The following is a 20,218-nucleotide window of genomic DNA, read 5'->3' as shown; positions in this document are numbered from 1 at the left end:
CTGAGACTATATTTGTAAGCACAATCTTTAATATAAAATTATATCATAAACTCTAACATGTCATTAAAGGTCTTTGCATGGTGCATATACCATGATTTACTAAATCATTATCTTAATATTAAAATATCTTTGTGCATTAATGTATGTCTGTATTTGGCTTATTTACACAGTATATATTCTTAGAAGTGAAACTCCAGGGTGTGAACACTGAAAGCTCTTGATGCGTGCTGCCAAGCTGGTTTCCGGAAAGTTTATGCTTACTTACACTTCCATTAGCATTACATGAGAATGCTTTTTCACTGCACCCATGGCAGCATTGTGATTTATTATTTTAACTTTGCTAATCTGATGGGATAGAAATGAGATCATTCTCTTTTTCTCACTTTTTAAAAGTGACTATAACAATTTGCATTTTCTCTGTCAGTCATCCATTAATGTCTTTTACCAATTTATCTTTGGAGATAAATCTTTTACCTTTTAGTACTTTTTAATTTTTATCGATTTGATGAAATGTTTTATTAAGGATAATAGCTGGTGGTACCCTGGCAAATGTTTAACAGCCCAGCCATCAAATACCTTCTGGAGAATAAAAACTTGATTTGTAATGTTTGCCTATTTCCATGGTGTTAATGCTCTCATTGGGATTGATTTCAAACACCAAAACACCAAACACAAAGATGGGAAAAGATAGGCATAATTGGCTTTCGCCAAGAAGTGTATGTTGATTGTAGCACAGAACTGAAATCCTGGGCAATAATGTCTGTTATGTTTTTCCAGTTTGTTTTTTATATCTTAGTTATACTTACAGTGTATCTATTAAGTTTAAGTTTATAAGGTTAGGGGATCCCTGGGTGGCGCAGCGGTTTGGCGCCTGCCTTTGGCCCAGGGCGCGATCCTGGAGACCCGGGATCGAATCCCACCTCAGGCTCCCGGTGCATGGAGCCTGCTTCTCCCTCTGCCTGTGTCTTTGCCTCTCTCTCTCTCTCTGTGACTATCATAAATAAATAAAAAAATAAAATAAAAAAATAGAAAAAAAATTTTAAAAAAAAGTTTATAAGGTTAAACATTCCAATATTTTGCTCTGTGATTTCTCTCATTTTTAAGAATTGAAATTTCTTCATTTAGAACTAAAATAATTACCTCTGCTGTTATTTTTATGGCTTAGATTTTTTTAAGAAAAGTTATTTTTTTATTTATTAACAGTTATTTCATTCATTAATCCATTCATTCATTTGAGAGAGAGAGAGAGAGAGAGAGAGAGAGAGAGAAAGCCAGAGAGCATAAGCAAAGGGAATGGCAGAGGGAGAGCGAGAAGCAGGTTCCCCTTAAAGCAGGGAGCCCCATGCAGGGCTGGATCCCAGACCCCAGGATCATGACCTGAGCCAAAGGCAGACACTTAACCTTCTGAGCCACCCAGCAACCCCATGGTTTAAGTTAATATTTTAAATCTATTTTTCTAAAATCTATATTGATGTGTTATGAGATAAAGATCTAAATTAATTCTGAATAAATAACCAGAGATCCCAACACCATTTGTGAAATTCCTCCCCCACTGCTTTGTGAGCCTCCGGTATAGCGTATCTCTTTCTTAGGTTTACCAAGATCTTCACTACATTACATTGATCTATTTAGGTATGCATATTTATTTAGCTACATTGATTCATTTATCCTTATCTCATATATTTTAGTGTTTAGTAGGACAAGTTCCCTCTCATCACAAGTCTTTACCAAAACAAAGCAAAACAACATCTATCACTAGGGTCTACATATCTGTCTCTCCTCTCTCCCCAGTAATTCACGTGTTGAAATCTAACGTCCAATGTGATGGTATTGGGAGGTGGGGTCTCGTGACTAGGACTAGGGCCCTTCTAAAAAAAGACCCCACAGATGTCTCTAACCCCTTCCACCACATGAGAACACAGTAAGAAATAGGCAGTCTGCAACCAGAGAGGGCTCTCACCCAGAACAGGACCATGCTGACATTCTGACCTTGGACTTCAGCCTCCAGAACTGTGAGAAATAAACTTCTGTTCTTTATTAGCTACCCAGTCTATAGTATTTTGTTAGAGCAACCTGAACGGACTGAGAGACCTACATGCAAGCAAAAAACAAATGAAAACAAAACTCTAGCTAGTGTTCTTAATACTTCTATGTTTTCAGTTAAAATTTTATTTGCCTTTGGGTTGTCTCAACCTGCCAGTTTACAAATGAGAAAGAGCCTGTATATGATCTTTAAAATTTCTGTCATTCATTTGCTACAAATATCCCTCTTTTCCTCAAAAAATTCATAAATGTTGATTCCCGGGTGGTTGAGCATCTGCCTTTGGCTCAGGGCATGATCCTGGAGTCCCAGTATCGAGTCCTACATCGGGCTCCTTGCATGGAACCTGCTGCCTGCCCCCCCTCTGTGTCTCTCATTAATAAATAAAATCTCAAAAAAAAATTCATGAACGTAATTTAAACATAGTTCAGGCCTTGGTCAAATATAGCAACTAAAATGTTTTCCCAAATCGTGAACTTAACCTTTTCTTTATGAATACATACAAATTATGTCATGTATCTCCACTTTACATTAGAATTTGTTTGAATGTCAAGATAGAATTTTTTTCTATGGACCAGCAGAGTTTTTCTTTTCTTTTTAAATTAATATTTACTTATGAGTCTGGAGAAATTTTAAACTACTATTTTTGGAACCACCAGCCTGGTAGTGTGTAAGACAGGCTTCTCTATTTCAGAATACCAAGAATTACTGAAGCTATGACTAAGGATACACAGGGGCAAAATGTGAACCCACTTCAGGCCATAAATCCTCTGTGTTCTCTAAAACACTGAGAAAATAAACCTTTTTTCACTCCGAGTGAAACAGTCTGATTCACATTTGCTTTTGTTGGTTGTATTAGCTTCACTGTGCTTCTGAGTCAATCTGTAAAGTCAATCAGGGTCTTGCCTGATACCATATGAAAGATCCCTTTTTCTAAACCTACCACCAATTCTGAAATAGGTTTTTGTGAAAAGCTTTTATATCAGTGATGGCCAAATGGAAACCCATAGCTATAAGAGCACAATAAGTATGTTTTATTTGGCCCATGTCATGTTTTATTTGGCCCATGTCATGTTTATAAAAGATTTTGACTAAGATGCCTGTACTTAAAAATTGAAAGATTTAGGGTTGATTGGGTGGCTCAGTCAGTTAAGCTTCCAACTGGGTTTCAGCTCTAGTCATGGTCTTGAGGTTGGGGGATCAGGCCTGCATTGGGCTGCACGCTCAGTGGTAAGTCTGCTTGGGATCTTTTCTCTCCCTCTGCCCCTCCCCTCACTTATGCTTGTGCTTGCTCGCTCTCACTCTCTCTGAAATAAACAGATCTTTTTAAAAAATGGAAAGATTTAACATAAAATCTATATTTGGACTGGTGTTGAAACTCTGTTGAGCCATTATTCCTACCTGGCAACCATCTGCTGGAATCAGGCCATCATCGCCTCCCTCAGATAAGGCAGGGACCGCCTCTGCCTGACATAAGACTCTCTCACTTATTTATACTATCAGCCCAATCAGGAAAATCATTTGATTTTGCAACCTCTGCTTTAAACCATATTTTCTTATCATGTGTGATGGGAAATTAATGGGAATTTATACTCAAAATTACAGATTTTGGAAGAACAAATAAGAGCTCGAGACCAGGCGGCCACAGGAACTAATTTTGCAGTACAGGAGCTAAACACCAAACACCTTCATGGAGTTGGAGATCTTCGAGGAAGAGTAGCAAGGTGAGAAGAAGCATCTAACAGTCAGTTCTTGCCCACTGAATTCTTATTCCCAAATAAGTTCCATACACTAGAAAAGTAGATATTGTTTTTACATTAGGCTAAATTATCAGGTGGTAGTTGAGAAAGTATAGGATAGAATTTGAAAGCCTTATTCCACCTGTGAGACTCAAGGGGTCTTATAAAAGACCCCTTATATACAACGTCCAGTTTGGTTCCATCTGAAAGTGACAAGAATCATCTTGTCCATAAAGCCCTCGGGTGTCCAAATGCCAACATCTATACAAAGACATGGCCTCACAGCCACAAACAAAATCCCCAAATGTGTCAAATTCTAACAATTAAAACATTTAAAATATATAAGATTGACATATAAAAGTCTAACAAAAAAAATTAAAAAAAAAGTCTAACAAAAGAAACTTACTTTCAAATGGATAAAATTTTGAGTAACATCTTTCATATGATGTTTACAAATCAAAAGAATTAATGCTATGTGGGTTAGCAAAAATCTGTGGGTGTTGACAATGGCAGGACCATTCTAGTAGGCATATCAAAGATCACTTGTGAATCACTGACTTAGACACCTTTGCAACTCTACATCTTCCACCAGCACCTCATTCTTCTCTCCTGAAATACCTGAACTTCATCTTGCTAATCTGCTCTGAAATGTTAGTGACCACATAAGAATTAGGTGATAAACTTCTTTTAGACAGTCTACAACAAAAAATGTGTTAAGCTACATGCTGTATACCATATAACCATATGCCCAGACAGTGTGCTAGAGTTCAGAGATTCAATACATGGTTCCCTTCCAATTTGCCAAAACCCCAGGTTTATGTGTATCTGGGAAAAAAAACTCCAAATATAAGAAATTAGATGAACACTACAATGAGAGCCTGTGGTGCCATGGGAACACCCAAATCAGATTGAGGCATAGGGAAGTCTTCCTGGAGGAGGTAACAGTTGAGATGAGTTTTGAAGGATCCATAGCTAGTTAGCTGGACAAGGAAGGATGGAAAATGCACTTCATTTAGGAGGAATAATATGTGCAAAATACATCAGGGATGAATTACTGTGGCATGTTCAAGGGGCTACTCATGAGAAGGGTGTTTTAATTTTGGTATTTTGGGGTTTGCATTTAGGAAGAGGTGGGAGATGAACCTCACAAATGGTCTAGGTTAGAGGCTGAGGAGTCTTGTGGGCCACAGTAAGAAGTTTGAACTTTAAGTAGAACATTATAAATAACCATGGGAATATTTTAAGTAAGGGGGTGACATATTTAGCAACATTCTCTAGTAGCTGAATTGCTGGGGTGCGGAAAGGAAGGTGAAAATGAAAGGAAGGCTACTGCAGCAATCAAAGTGACAAATGTGAAGGGCTTCAACTAAAGCACTAGCCATGAAAGGGCAGAGCAGGTAACAGACATTAGGAAAACAATCTATAGGAATAGTACCTATGTGTATACACACAGGTATGCAATTATATTATTTATAAATATATGTTTATACATCAAAATATACAAAATTCTATATTTCACTATATAGTGTTTGATACACATAAAGGACATTTTATAATATCTGGATAAGTCATGAAGCAAGATAATAAAACAAACACTAGCAAACCCACAATCATACTTAGATGTGCCATGATTTCGCAAAGATAAACGCCAAACTTTTGTTTTGCATAAAACTTGGAATTTGGTTTCATTTGGTGGTATGTTGATGATGCCCCAACTATTTTTTTCTGCAAACTGCTTACAAACCTACTATACTATTTTTGTAAATCTTGCCTTACATATAAGACTTAAATGAAACCAAGACATGAGTGGAATACTATCAAGAACAAGATGCGCAATTCTTTTTGCTCTGCTTCAGTTTATTTTTTTTGTCTTTCTTAAAAACAAAAATTATATTTGAAGTCTATACATGATGACTTAATAGATACATGTGCATACTAAAATGGTTACTATAGTCAAGCTAATTAATATATCTTCTCCTCACATAGTTACTATCTTGTGTGTGTGATAAGAACACTTAAAATCTACATCCTTAGCATATTTCCATTCTTCAACACAATATTATTAACTGTAGTCATCTCTAGGTATATTTTTCCTACCTAACTATAACTTTGTACTCGTCAACCGACGTTTCCACATTTCCTCCACCTCTTCACACTGGATAACCACCATTCTACTCTCTGCTTTTATGTATTTGACTTTTTCAGATTCTATATAAGATCCTGTGGTTTCTGTCTTTCTGCGCCTACCCTAATTAACTTAGCATAATGTCCTCCGCCTTCATTCACGTATTCGCGAATGGCAATATCCCCTTTTTTGAGTCTAAATAATTATTAAAATGTGTGCGTGCTTCTGTGGGTATTTCACAATTTCTTTATCCATTCATCTGTCAACAGACATATTTTGGCTATTGTGAATATTGCTGCAATGAGCGTGGGAGTGCAGATCTTTCTTCCAAGTACTGACTTCATTTCCTTTGGATGTAGATCCAGAAGAGGGGTTGATGGATGATGTCAGAGTTTTATTTTCAGTTTTCTGAAGAACCTTCATCCTGTTTTCTATAATGGCTCTACCAATCTATATTCTTACCAACACTATACAAGTGTTTCCTTTTCTCCACATACTAGTCACCATTTGTTATCTTATTACTTTGATAATAGCCATCCTAACAGGTGTAAGATGGTATCTCCTTGTGGTTTTGATTTATAGTCTGCTGATGATGTTGGGGACCTCTTCACGTACCTGCTGGTCATTTGTATGTCATCTTTGGATAAATGTCTATTCAGATCCTTTGTCCATTTTTTAATCTTGTGGTGGTTCAAAGCTCCCTCTTTGTGTTTTCTTGTTTGTTTGTTTGTTTGTTTTGGTCCCAAAGGACTTGCAAATGAGCCCATCAGCTCTCAGAGCTGGGTGATTTGGAAGCCAGTCTTTCCAGTGGCAGCTGTAAAAGTTGGGGTGCTAGATGTGTGGTCCAAACCCTTCACTCCTCAGGGAGGAGCTGGGATTTCGGGGTCCCCTCCCAATTGTAAGGAAGGCACTGTGCCAAGATGATTTACAGCATAAATCTGTCAGCTTTTCCTATTCACTTCAATTTGGGTATTTTCTTAGTTGCCTGTTATGTAGGAGTCTTTAAATTAGTTTCTGGATTTTTCTCAGAGGAAACTGATCAGTGTATAGCTATTTATTTGGTGCATTCACAGGAGGAGAAGAAACCAAGAGCCTTCTATTCCTCTATTTTATTCTTCAATTGTTTAATTACCTTCCCCTTGAATCCTACATAGTGATTTTCAGACAAGGATCATATTTTTTTCCTTGGAATGTCTCTGTTTTATGAAAATTTCTTAAATCTATTTGTTAATCTGAGACAGAATCTGGCTAAAAGCCATAAGACTTAAAATCACTTCCTCTCCTGTTTCGTATATTTTTGTCATGTAAGTGACTAATGAACAAGCTGAGACTGAATTAATTACTGTCTTTCCACATATATTGACCTTCATTCCAATTAGTATCTTAGCATAACTGAGATTAAGCTGATTATTTCAACATAATTCCTAACAAACATTTTACAGCAGCATAAATCAAACACAATATCTAATAATGAGAATGTGCTTTGAATTTTGTACTTTATTTCTTACTCCAAAACATTGGCAGTTTAAAAGCAAGTGTTTCCAATGACATGAGGTTCTCAAAGTTGTCTGGCCTGCTTTGATACCCTCTTTTCTATTCAGTAGATCATAGTCTCAAGTGCAAAAAAGGAAAAGCAAATATGTAAAGAATACCCACAGGGATGACTATGATTTACAGTCTGCAGCAGCAGCCAAAGGAGGCCAAACTTCTAGCCACATTTGGCTATTTGGGACCCAAAGGAGGATTTGCTTATGAAAAAATAATGAATTGTGTTGATATGTGATTAAAAGCAGAGGCCATATCCTTTGGAGAAACAATAAAGGTACCATGGATATTGTCAACTTCTGAAAAGCTAAGAGTAGGAACTTCTGATTATAATGGTTGAATAAAAATATTTTTACTTCACTTCTCTCACTTGAGACACCTTAAAAGCCAGTTAAAAATAAAAGAAGGGAAACAAAAGCTCCATCTTTAATATAACTTGGAAGTCGCCACAACTGCTAACCACAAACAGAGTACACTTCCCAAGTTCTATGGTGTCTGGTCCTCCTCAGATCTTAAACATAATGATTTGCTCCAAATCAAGAGTAATAATCCTAAAAGGCATAGGCCAAATAATTTGTATGGAGCAATATTACCTCAGGGCTCTTGTGGGTCATGGGAGAGATAAGAATGTCCCTTTAGAGGTTCAGGTCAGTAACACAGAGAGTTGGGGAGTGTATCTGAGGATCCAATCATGTTATTGATCATCTAGGCCCTGGTGCTTGCTAACTGACACCCGAGAGAAATGGGGTGGTGCTATAGGCAGAGGAGGTGGAGGAGGCCTAGAGTGTCACAACAGAGACTGTAGGACTCAATGATTGGCTGTGAAATACAGCAATCTAGTTTTTGAAGAGAAAAATGGGGAAATGGACCCCCCATTTCACCATCATTCAGAGATGTAAGAGTGATAGTTAGGAAGAATCTAGGCTATGCACAAAAATCACCACCACCACCACCAAGAGACTGACAGAGACAGAAAAACATAAGGCCAATGAACACACCTTAATGAGAGGAATTACCCCAAAAAACACACCAAAATTTCTCCTGGTTTCAAAGAAGAACAAAAGGAAGAGCTAAAAGAAGATTGCTGAGTGAACAGTCACATGTGGTTTTGCTCTTTTCTAAAATCCCACTAAATCTAGCAAAAAAAAAAAAAAAATCTTTCTCTTGAAAACATATCCACAAAGACAGAGGCTATGAGCGTAAAAATCTTGGAACCTAGAAAATAGACAAGACGTGTGGAAACGGACTTAGCAGGCCTCATAAAACCAATTTTAAACCTGTGGGATAAGCAGGGAATGATCTGGTTTTACACATTCTCCACAGAATTCTCAAAAGGCATAGAAGTTGGCTGCACCAGAAACCTCTGAAACTGGGGGTGAAGATGGGCACTTGTCTGCAGGGAGGCCTGAGAAGAGCACGGAGAGACAGAGCAAGGAGCCATCTTCAGTTTGTTATCAGCCTTTTTTTAGTTTGTATTGACTTCTAAACTATAGGCATGTTTTAGTTTCATAAAATAAAAACTATTTTTTAAAAAAGGGTTCCCCCAAAAGAGATTATCACCTAAAAAAAACAAGATAAACTGGAGTTGCTCAGGAATAAGGGGGGGGGGAACCCGAAATATTACAGAGATTAAATATGCTTTGGAAGCCCTCTAAATGGAAAAAATACAACTAAAATAAATAATAATTTCTTTTAAAAAAAGAAAGCAAACGTGAGCAAACCATACAAAATGAAGAGAAAACAATTTTCTATATAAAAATGGTCGTAGAAAAATGATACCTACAACAGACAAGTAAAACTCATTCAACTTAGACCCTATAGGACTCCCACAGCAGGAAAGAGAATGGATTCTTCAGGGAAAAATTATGCATGGGTATAAGAGAAGAAAACTTTGTTGAAACAGAGATTTGAATCCATAAATGAGACTGTGAACCCAGAAACATTGCAATGAGAACAATGGAATCAAGAGATCCTGGTCGAAGGATCAGCAGAAATAATTACTAGGCAGCCAGGTAGACGAGACAAGTCAGCCTGCGGCCTTAGGCCGGCGGTGGGGTCTTGCATGGGAAGACAGGAAAGAATAAATGAAGCTGCTGATGCGGTGGGGGTGCTTCCCCAGCACCAGGCACTGGCTACACCCTCTCTAGTCATGACCTCCGTTCATCCTTAAATAACCCCACTCAGCGACATTTTTCAGGATAGCCACTCATGCTTTTGAAGGTTGAGAAGCAACCCTCGAGACACTAGTTATGTCTCTTGTGTCCATGTGTCCATGTGTCTGGCAACCCTGGGCTTTTATGGTAGACAAACTGCAGTGACAGGCAGTGACCTTGGTCTGTCTTTACTCACTTTTCTCAGTTAAGGAAAACTGAAACTCATAGACCTTAAGAAACTTGTCCCAGGGGCGCCTGGGTAGTTCAGTGGTTGAGCGGCTGCTTTTGGCTCAGGTCATGATCCCAGGGTCCTGGGATCGAGTCCCACATTGGGCTCCCTGGGAGGAGCCTGCTTCTCCCTTTGCCTGTGTCTCTGCCTCTCTCTGTGTGTCCCTCATGAATAAATAAGTAAAATCTTAAAAAAAAAAAAAAAAAGAAAAGAAAAGAAAAGAAAGAAAAAGAAAGAAAAGAAGGTTTTCGCAGCTTGCAAAGCTCAAAAGTGGCAGATTCAATGCCAGGTTCCATGTGACACCACAGACCAGTTCTTAACCATTCGTCTACAAGGTGCAGAGCAGCTGTCTCTGAAGGTCGAACAAGGAGGGCATTGGGTGAGAAGTGACAGGGAGCGGTGACAGCAGCAACTGTTTCGATGTAATCTTTAGGGATCTTCACGCAGATCCACGTAACAATATCCTAACTAATGGACAACAGAGCTTGTTTTGACAGCAACAGTTTATACGCACAAAAGTGCTAATGGCTTTTGCCCATGACTTTGGTGCATTCAAGCCAGCTCCCATTTTGATCAGCTTAATTCCAAATTTTTCCTCCCAGCAGTCTCTCCACTCCCACGACTGTCCCCTGGTATCTCTTGAAGGGATTTCTCAGGCAAAACTACCATCTTACTCACTTTTGGCTCAGCTTTGGCACCAAAAATCTGAAAAAACAAATTCATTTCCAGATCCTAAAAAATATTGACAGCTATAAAACAATATTTATAGCACTTAGCATGACAACATGACAATAAGCTTCCTAATAAATATCATTTTAGGACAGTCAAAAGAGTTATTTTATAAAATTACAAACCACAGAGTGATCTCTGATAACCTTGTATAAAGAACAGCATCCTACAACCTATCTTTCATGCGTATAGGACTACATTGAAAGTGTAATACCATATGTAACCTGTTGTCTCCCAGGAGAAGCCTTGAGTGGTGATAGTGGGGTGGGGTTCCCTGACAGGCTGGGAAGATGCTTAATCTTCAACTCCAGCCCCATTTCACTAGAATTCCTTCCTTAAGAAAACAAATGCAACTTTATGGGCCAAAACTTCATTCACATGTTAGTGTGAATTGCTTTCATCCTATTATAAGACCATTCTTGACTGAGACCACTCAAGGAGCTGGATTTTTGATTGGGACTAAGAGGAGGGGAATTGTTTTTTTGAAGATGGGTTGGAAGATGATGGTGACCTGGGACTCTTTGTAGTCAGAGGAGAAATGACAATCTTGAGATCAATGAAAGAGACTAAATGGGGGAAAGTGATTTCAGGATATAGTATAGAACAGGCAAAAGTTTCAATTTTGCCTACACCACAGGCAGCAGGGAGTATTTCCAACATTAAAATCTCCTGGAACTCCTGTGATTGAATAAATACATCAGACTGAAAATCTAAAATCCCTCCCATTTTCTCCCCATGCCTTCATCTACTCCAATCCAGTTCTTTGATGTCAATGTATCATTTTCCAACCTGGTTTCTCTCCCATCAGGAAAAGAAGAGAAAAATGAAGATTTCTGCAGTGGTTCTACATCTACTAACTCATTATTCAAAGAACTTTAGAACTTTTATCATCAGGTGAATGCACACATCCTACTGTAGTATTAAAAGTGTTTGAGCCTATTGATCTCACAACCGATTTTCGTCTTGCTGCTAGATGTGACTCCAGCATTGTGAAACTTTCTGGAGACATTCACTTCATCAGGCACGAGCACCGGAAAATTGAAAAAACAATTCAAGATTTCATGTCTGCCCTAGAAACTGTTTCTAAGAACTTGGATATGAAGGTAACTGAAATTATTTGGAAATTTTTGCTTGTTTTTTGTTTTTTTAAGATTTTATTTATTCATGAGAGACACAGAGAGAGAGACAGAGAGACACAGGCAGAGGGAGAAGCAGGCTCCGCACAGGGAGCCAAATGCAGACCTCGATCCCAGGACCCCAGGATCACGCCCTGAGCCAAAGGTAGATGCTCAACCACTGAGCCACCCAGGCATCCCAATATTGGAACTCTTCCCTTATGTGTTATTGCCAGAAGATCATTATAGCTTATCAAAATGCCTAGTCACATGGTAATCTTTCAAAAGAGCTCTTTTCTTCAAAAGAGTTTAAATATGACACTGTCATATTAAAATGTGCCATTAAATATGGCACTGTCAGTTGAATTAATAAATATTTAATGAGCGCCCCCGCCCCCATGTTCTAACACAGCTACCCACTGTAAGCCTGTGCTACTTGATTCCACTGTTGCTGTTATTCCCTTCCTCTCTGGGTTTTCCTTGGATCGTAGAACCAAGGATTATAAGCAAAGCAATATGTCACGGAAGCTATGATTATTAAAGATGTGAGCTAAATGCGAATTGAGTCTGTTACAGCCCTACAATAGGTTATGTCTCTCACAAAATAACGTACAAATCCATTGGCCTGGTTTTAAAGGCCATCTCCACATGGGCCCCCTGCTTGTCTCTTCAGTTCACCCCATGTTTCCTGGCTCACCCTGCACACCCAGTCATACTAAACAACCTGCAGGTAGGTCCCTACTAACTCTAAGATGTTGTGTGGCCTCCATAATATTTGTGCTCTTTTCTGCCTGAAATCCCTATCCTTTTTCATCTTCCAGTCAATGGCTTAATTAAAGGAGCTAGTGAGAATTCTTCTGTGTCCTTCTTTGTCACATAATTTTATGCATTTATTTCTTTACTTATTTTAGAGAGAGAGCATGAGCAGGAGGCAGGGGTTGGGGAAGAGAGAGAGAGAGAGAGAGAATCTTAAGCAGGCTTCACACTCCGTTCAGAGTCGAGTGTGGGGTTCAATCTCAAGAGCCTGAGATCATGACCTTGAGCCAAGATCAAGAGTCAGACACTTAACTGACTGAGTCACCCAGGCGCCCCACTTTCTTGCATATCTTATGTAATAACAAGCACATCTCCTCTGAAGTCGTTTGGGCAGAACAAAGTGGAAAGAAATCCTTTGGGAATTGGGGGAGATGAAAGTTCAGTGTTTGATTATTTGTTCATAGAGTCAGTTTATCAAAAGCAGAAGCTTCACATAGTTTACTGTAGCACCTATGGACTCACCTTGCCCACACCTACACACCCATCTAACTAAGTCCTAATAGTTTTTTGGTAGATTCTCTTTGTTTTTCAATATATTCAGTCATGGGGCACCTGGGTGGCTCAGATGGTTGAGCATCTGCCTTTGGCTCAGGTCATGATCCCAGGGGGATTGAGCCCCTCCTCAGGCTCCCTGCTCAGTGGAGAGTCTGTTTCTCCCTCTCCCTCTGCCTGCCACTCGCCCTGCTTGTGCTCTCTCCCTCTCTCTCAAATAAATCTTTTAAAAAATATTCATTCATATCAACAAATCATAACCACTTTATCTGCAATTTTCTGATTGAAAACCTCAGTACTTTTTTCATAAGGTCATGACCAGAACTTCCAGATCACTGTTAAATAAAATGTGTTGGACTATGAAAAGGTCATAGAGGGCACCTTCTCCAGTTTCTGATTGTACTGGGGACATCTTTGTTGTTTGCTGTTGGCCACTGGCTTGATATTTAACCATGCTAAGGAAGTATCAATTTCTACTTACTTCCATTATTTTTTATTAGTATTTAGTTTTTATTAGGACTGAATATTTAATTTTATAAATTGCCTTGTAGACATCAACAAATGCCTAAATCATCATATTAGTTGTTTTTTTTGGTTTGGGTTTTTATTTATTCACTTGTTTACCTCTTTGGATTTCTAATGTCCTAGGCCAATACATTTCCCAATACTGAAACATTCATGCATTTTCTGCCATATAGTCACTGGGTAATCATTCAGCATTTGACTTTGCATCTAAGTTCAAAAGTGACATTGACTATAGTTCTCCTTAGTTTTTGGGATTTTTTTTTTTTTAGGTAATAATATGATATGTATGGCTCACAAACCAAAACTACATAAGAAAATTTGGGTTGCCAGAGTGGCTCAGTTGGTTAAGTGTCCAACTCTTGATTTTGGTTTGAGTCATGATCTCAAGGTCATGATACTGAGCCCCAAGTTGGGCTCCATAGTCACCAGGGAATCTGCTTGAGATTCTCTCCCACTCCTTCTTCCTCCCCCCCCCCACTGTGCCATGACTGTCTCTCAAATAAATACATCTTTTAAAAGAAAGAAAATGTACACTGAGAATTTTCATGGCTACCTCTGTCACCAATTATCACATTCTTTGTTTCCCTCATGAAAACCATTTTTATTATTCTGTTCAGGATTCTTTCAGTATGCCCTTATGCAGATACAAGCAAATGCAACTATAATCTTATTTCCTTTTTACAAAAGAGATAGTATTTTATATACTACTATGCTGCACCTATTTTATTTTTTTTAATATAAATTTTACTCAGTTAACATGCAGTGCAATATTAGTTTCTGGAGAAGAATTCAGTGATTCATCACGTACATACAACACCCAATGCTTAATACCCTTCACCCATCTATCCTATCCCCCCCACCACCTCCCTCCGTCAACCCTCAGATTGTTCCTTAAGAGTCTCTTATGGTTTATTGCCCTCTCTCCCTCCCTCCCCTGCCCTTCCCATACATTCATCTGTTTTCTTTCTTAAATTCCACATGAGTTGAACCATATATTTGTCTTTCTCTAACTTATTTCACTTAGCATAACACACTCTAGCTCCATCCATGTTGTTGCAAATGGCAAGATTTCATTCTTTTTTGATGGGTAAGTTCTATACATATATGTGTGTGTGTATATATATATATATGTGTGCATGTACACACACACACACACACACACACACACATCTTTATTCATTCATCAGTCAATGGACATTTGGGCTCTCTCCGTAGTTTGGCTATTGTTGATAATGCTGCTGTAAACAGGGTGCATGTGCTCCTTCAAATCTGTATTTTGTTTCCTTTGGGTAAATGGCTAATAGTGCAATTGCTGGGTCATAGGGTAGTTCTATTTTTAACTTTCTGAGGAACTTCCATTCTATTTTCCAGCAGGGTTCCAATTTGCATTCCCACAAACAGTGCAAGAAGGTTCCCCTTTCTCTGCATCCTTGCCAACACCTTTTGTTTCCTGTGTTGCTAATGTTAGCCACTGTGACAGATGTGAGGTGATATCTCATTGTGGTTTTGAGTTATAGCCCCTGATGAGCAATGTTGAGCATCTTCTCATGTGTCTGTTATTCTTCTGATGTTTTCTTTGGAAAAATGCCTGTTCATGTCTTCCGCCCATTTCTTAGCTGGATTATTTGGGTTTTTGAGTATTGAGTTCGATAAGCTCTTTATACATTTTTGGATACTAACCCTTTACCTGATATGTCATTTACAAATATATTCTCCCATTCCATATGCTGCCTTGGAGTTTTGTTGATTGTTTTCTTCAATGTGCAGAAGCTTTTTATCTTAATGAAGTCTCAGTACTTTATTCTTGCCTTTGTTCCCTTACTTCTGGTAACGTGTCTAGTAAGAATTTGCTACAGCTGAGGTCAAAGAGGTTGCAGCCTGTATTCTCGAATGGAATTTTGATGGATTCCTGTCTCACATTTAGGTCTTTTTTTTTTCCACCCCTATTTGGAGGTAATATAGGTAATATCTTTTTTCATCCTTTCACTTTACTTATTTTTTTGTATATTTTTTATTGGAGTTCAATTTGCCAACATACAGTAAACACCCAGTGCTCATCCTGTCAAGTGCCCCCCTCAGTGCCCATCACCCAGTCACCCCGTCCTCCCTTTCCATGACCCCTTGTTCATTTCCCAGAGTTAGGAGTCTCTCATGTTCTGTCTCCCTCACTGATATTTCCCACTCATTTTCTCTCCTTTCCCCTTTATTCCCTTTCACTATTTTTTATATTCCCCAAATTAATGAGACCATATAATGTTTGTCTGTCTCCAATTGACTTACTTCACTCAGCATAATACCCTCCAGTTCCATCCACATCGAAGCAAATGGTGGATATTCATCCTTTCTAATGGCTGAGTAATATTCCATTGTATACATAGACCACATCTTCTTTATTCATTCATCTGTCGATGGACACTGAGGCTCCTTCCACAGTATAGTTATTGTGGACATTGCTGCTATAAACATTGGGGTGCAGGTGTCTCAGTCTTTCACTGCATCTGTATCTTTGGGGTAAATCCCCAGTAGTGCAATTGCTGGGTACATTTAGGTCTTTATCTTGCTTTTTCTTAACTAAAATATATCCTGGAGGGGGGAGGGGCAAGATGGCGGAGGAGTAGGGTCTCCAAGTCACCTGTCCTCAACAAATTACCTAGAAAACCATCCAATCATCCTGAAAATCTACGAATTCGGCCTGAGATTTAAAGAGAGACCAGCTGGAACGCTCCAGTGAGAAGAGTTCGCGCTTCTATCAAGGTAGGAAGACGGGGAAAAAGAAATAAAGACACAAAAGGCCTCCAAGTGGGAGGGGCCCCGCGAGGAGCCGGGCTGAGGCCGGGGCGAGTGTCCCCAGGACAGGAGAGCCCCGTCCCGGAGGAGCAGGAGCTGCACCAACCTTCCTGGGCAGAAAGGGGCCTACAGGGAGGTGGAGCAGGACCCAGGAGGGCGGGGATACCCTCGGGCTCCCTGGGACAGTAACAGGCACCTGCGCCCCGGGAGATGCCCCGAGCTCCCTAAGGGCTGCAGCGCTCGGCGGGACCCGGAGCAGCTCGGAGGGGCTCGGGCGGCGGCTCCGCGGAGGGGGCTGCGGGGCGGGAGCGAATCCAACAGCGCAGGCCCCGGAGCACAGGGCGCTGGGACACAGCCCAGGATCCGGCCTCCTCCGGGACAGGCAGAGGCCGGGAGGGCCCAGGACAGCCAGGACGCTCCTGCCTGGAGCTGAGCAGATCAGCGGCCCCGCCCGGAGCCCCCAGGCCCTGCAGACGGAGAGCCCCGGAGCTACTGCGGGAGCTGACTCCAGGGTCCCAGAGCTGCCCCCGCCACTGTGGCTTCCTCCCGGGGCCTCACGGGGTCAACAACCCCCACTGAGCCCTGCACCAGGCAGGGGCAGAGCAGCTCCCCCAAGTGCTAACACCTGAGAATCAGCACAGCAGGCCCCTCCCCCAGAAGACCAGCGACTCGGACCAGTTCCAAGGGAAGTCAAGGGACTTAAAGTATACAGAATCGGAAGATACTCCCCCGTGTTTTTTGTTTTTATTTTTGTTTTTTTTTTTTGTTTTGTTTGTTTTTGTTTTGTTTTGTTTTGTGCTTTTTTCTTTCTTTCTTCTTGATTTCTGATTGCTTCCCCCACCCCACCCCCCCTTTTTTTTTCTTTTTTCCCCTTTCTTTCTTTTTCTTCTCTTTTTCCCCTTTTTTTTCTTTCTCTTTTTTTTCTCTTTTCTTTCCTTCTCTCTTTTTCTCTTTTTCCCAATACAACTTGTTTTTGGCCACTCTGCACTGAGCAAAATGACTAGAAGGAAAACCTCACCTCAAAAAAAAGAATCAGAAACAGCCCTCTCTCCCACAGAGTTACAAAATATGGATTACAATTCAATGTCAGAAAGCCAATTCAGAAGCACTATTTTACAGCTACTGGTGGCTCTAGAAAAAAACCATAAAGGACTCAAGAGACTTCATGACTGCAGAATTTAGATCCAATCAGGCAGAAATTAAAAATCAATTAAATGAGATGCAATCCAAGCTAGAAGTCCTAACGACGAGGGTTAACGAGATGGAAGAACGAGTGAGTGACATAGAAGACAAGTTGATGGCAAAGAGGGAAACTGAGGAAAAAAGAGACAAGCAATTAAAAGATCATGAGGATAGATTAAGGGAAATAAATGACAGCCTGAGGAAGAAAAACCTACGTTTAATTGGGGTTCCTGAGGGCGCGGAAAGGGACAGAGTGCCAGAATATGTATTTGAACAAATCCTAGCTGAAAACTTTCCTAATCTGGGAAGGGAAACAGGCATTCAGATCCAGGAAATAGAGAGATCCCCCCCCTAAAATCAACAAAAACCGTTCAACACCTCGACATTTAATAGTGAAGCTTGCAAATTCCAAAGATAAGGAGAAGATCCTTAAAGCAGCAAGAGAAAAAAAGTCCCTGACTTTTATGGGGAGGAATATTAGGGTAACAGCAGACCTCTCCACAGAGACCTGGCAGGCCAGAAAGGGCTGGCAGGATATATTCAGGGTCCTAAATGAAAAGAACATGCAACCAAGAATACTTTATCCAGCAAGGCTTTCATTCAAAATGGAAGGAGAGATAAAGAGCTTCCAAGACAGGCAGCAACTGAAAGAATATGTAACCTCCAAACCAGCTCTGCAAGAAATTTTAAGGGGGACTCTTAAAATTCCCCTTTAAGAAGAAGTTCAGTGGAACAATCCACAAAAACAAGGACTGAATAGATATAGATGACACTAAACTCATATCTATCAATAGTAACTCTGAACGTGAACGGGCTTAATGACCCCATCAAAAGGCGCAGGGTTTCAGACTGGATAAAAAAGCAGGACCCATCTATTTGCTGTCTACAAGAGACTCATTTTAGACAGAAGGACACCTACAACCTGAAAATAAAAGGTTGGAGAACCATTTACCATTCAAACAGTCCTCAAAAGAAAGCAGGGGTTGCCATCCTTATATCAGATAAATTAAAATTTACCCCAAAGACTATAGTGAGAGATGAAGAGGGACACTATCTCATACTCAAAGGATCGATCCAACAAGAGGACTTAACAATCCTCAATATATATGCCCCGAATGTGGGAGCTGCCAAATATTTACCCAATTAATAACCAAACTCAAGAAATACCTTGATAATAATACACTTATACTTGGTGACTTCAATCTAGCTCTTTCTACCTTGGATAGGTCTTCTAAGCACAACATCTCCAAAGAAATGAGAGCTTTAAATGATACACTGGACCAGATGGATTTCACAGATATCTACAGAACTTTACATCCAAACTCAACTGAATACACATTCTTCTCAAGAACATGGAACTTTCTCCAGAATAGACCACATACTGGGTCACAAATCGGGTCTGAACCGATACCAAAAGATCGGGATAGTCCCCTGTATATTCTCAGACCATAATGCCTTGAAATTAGAACTCAATCACAACAAGAAGTTTGGAAGGACCACAAACACGTGGAGGTTAAGGACCATCCTGCTAAAAGATGAAAAGGTCAACCAGGAAATTAAGGAAGAATTAAAAAGATTCATGGAAACTAATGAAAATGAAGATACAACCGTTCAAAATCTTTGGGATGCAGCAAAAGCAGTCCTGAGGGGGAAATACATCGCAATACAAGCATACATTCAAAAACTGGAAAGATCTCAAATTCAAAAGCTCACCTTACACATAAAGGAACTAGAGAAAAAGCAACAAATAGACCCCACCCCCAGCAGAAGAAGACAGTTAATTAAAATTCGAGCAGAACTCAATGATATCGAGACCAAAAGAACTGTGGAACAGATCAACAGAACCAGGAGTTGGTTCTTTGAAAGAATTAATAAGATAGATAAACCATTAGCCAACCTTATTAAAAAGAAGAGAGAGAAGACTCAAATTAATAAAATCATGAATGAGAAAGGGGACATCACTACCAACACCAAGGAAATACAAACGATTTTAAAAACATATTATGAACAGCTGTATGCCAATAAATTAGGAAATCTAGAAGAAATGGACGCATTCCTGGAAAGCCACAAACTACCAAAACTGGAGCAGGAAGAAATAGAAAACCTGAACAGGCCAATAACCAGGGAGGAAATTGAAGCAGTCATCAAAAACCTCCCAAGACACAAGAGTCCAGGGCCAGACGGCTTCCCAGGGGAATTCTATCAAACGTTTAAAGAAGAAATCATACCTATTCTACTAAAGCTGTTTGGAAAGATAGAAAGAGATGGAGTACTTCCAAATTCGTTCTATGAGGCCAGCATCACCTTAATTCCGAAACCAGACAAAGACCCCACCAAAAAGGAGAATTACAGACCAATATCCCTGATGAACATGGATGCAAAAATTCTCAACAAGATACTAGCCAATAGGATCCAACAACACATTAAGAAAATTATTCACCATGACCAAGTAGGATTTATCCCTGGGACACAAGGCTGGTTCAACACTCATAAAACCATCAATGTGATTCATCATATCAGCAAGTGAAAAACCAAGAACCATATGATACTCTCATTAGATGCAGAGAAAGCATTTGACAAAATACAGCATCCATTCCTGATCAAAACCCATCAGAGTGTTGGGATAGAGGGACTTTCCTCGACATCTTAAAAGCCATTTACGAAAAGCCCACAGCAAATATCATTCTCAATGGGGAAGCACTGGGAGCCTTTCCCCTAAGATCAGGAACAAGACAGGGAT

General features: G+C 39.8%; 1 protein-coding gene across 1 annotated transcript in view; it reads left to right on the top strand.

Moving 5' to 3' along the window:
• The window catches only part of FAM81B (family with sequence similarity 81 member B), a gene marked incomplete at its 5' end in the record, with an annotated part of 60,803 nt that overhangs the window by 19,568 nt on the left and 21,017 nt on the right, over positions 1–20,218 (top strand). The window contains 2 exons of the mRNA XM_041751422.1: positions 3,647–3,765; positions 11,535–11,664. Of these exons, the coding sequence (XP_041607356.1) occupies positions 3,647–3,765; positions 11,535–11,664 (249 nt within the window). The remainder of the gene's footprint in view (positions 1–3,646; positions 3,766–11,534; positions 11,665–20,218) is intronic.

This window comes from Vulpes lagopus, chromosome 4 (assembly GCF_018345385.1).
Source record: "Vulpes lagopus strain Blue_001 chromosome 4, ASM1834538v1, whole genome shotgun sequence".
NCBI classification, from domain to species: Eukaryota; Metazoa; Chordata; class Mammalia; order Carnivora; family Canidae; genus Vulpes; species Vulpes lagopus.
This window is presented reverse-complemented; position numbering and strand designations above follow the sequence as displayed.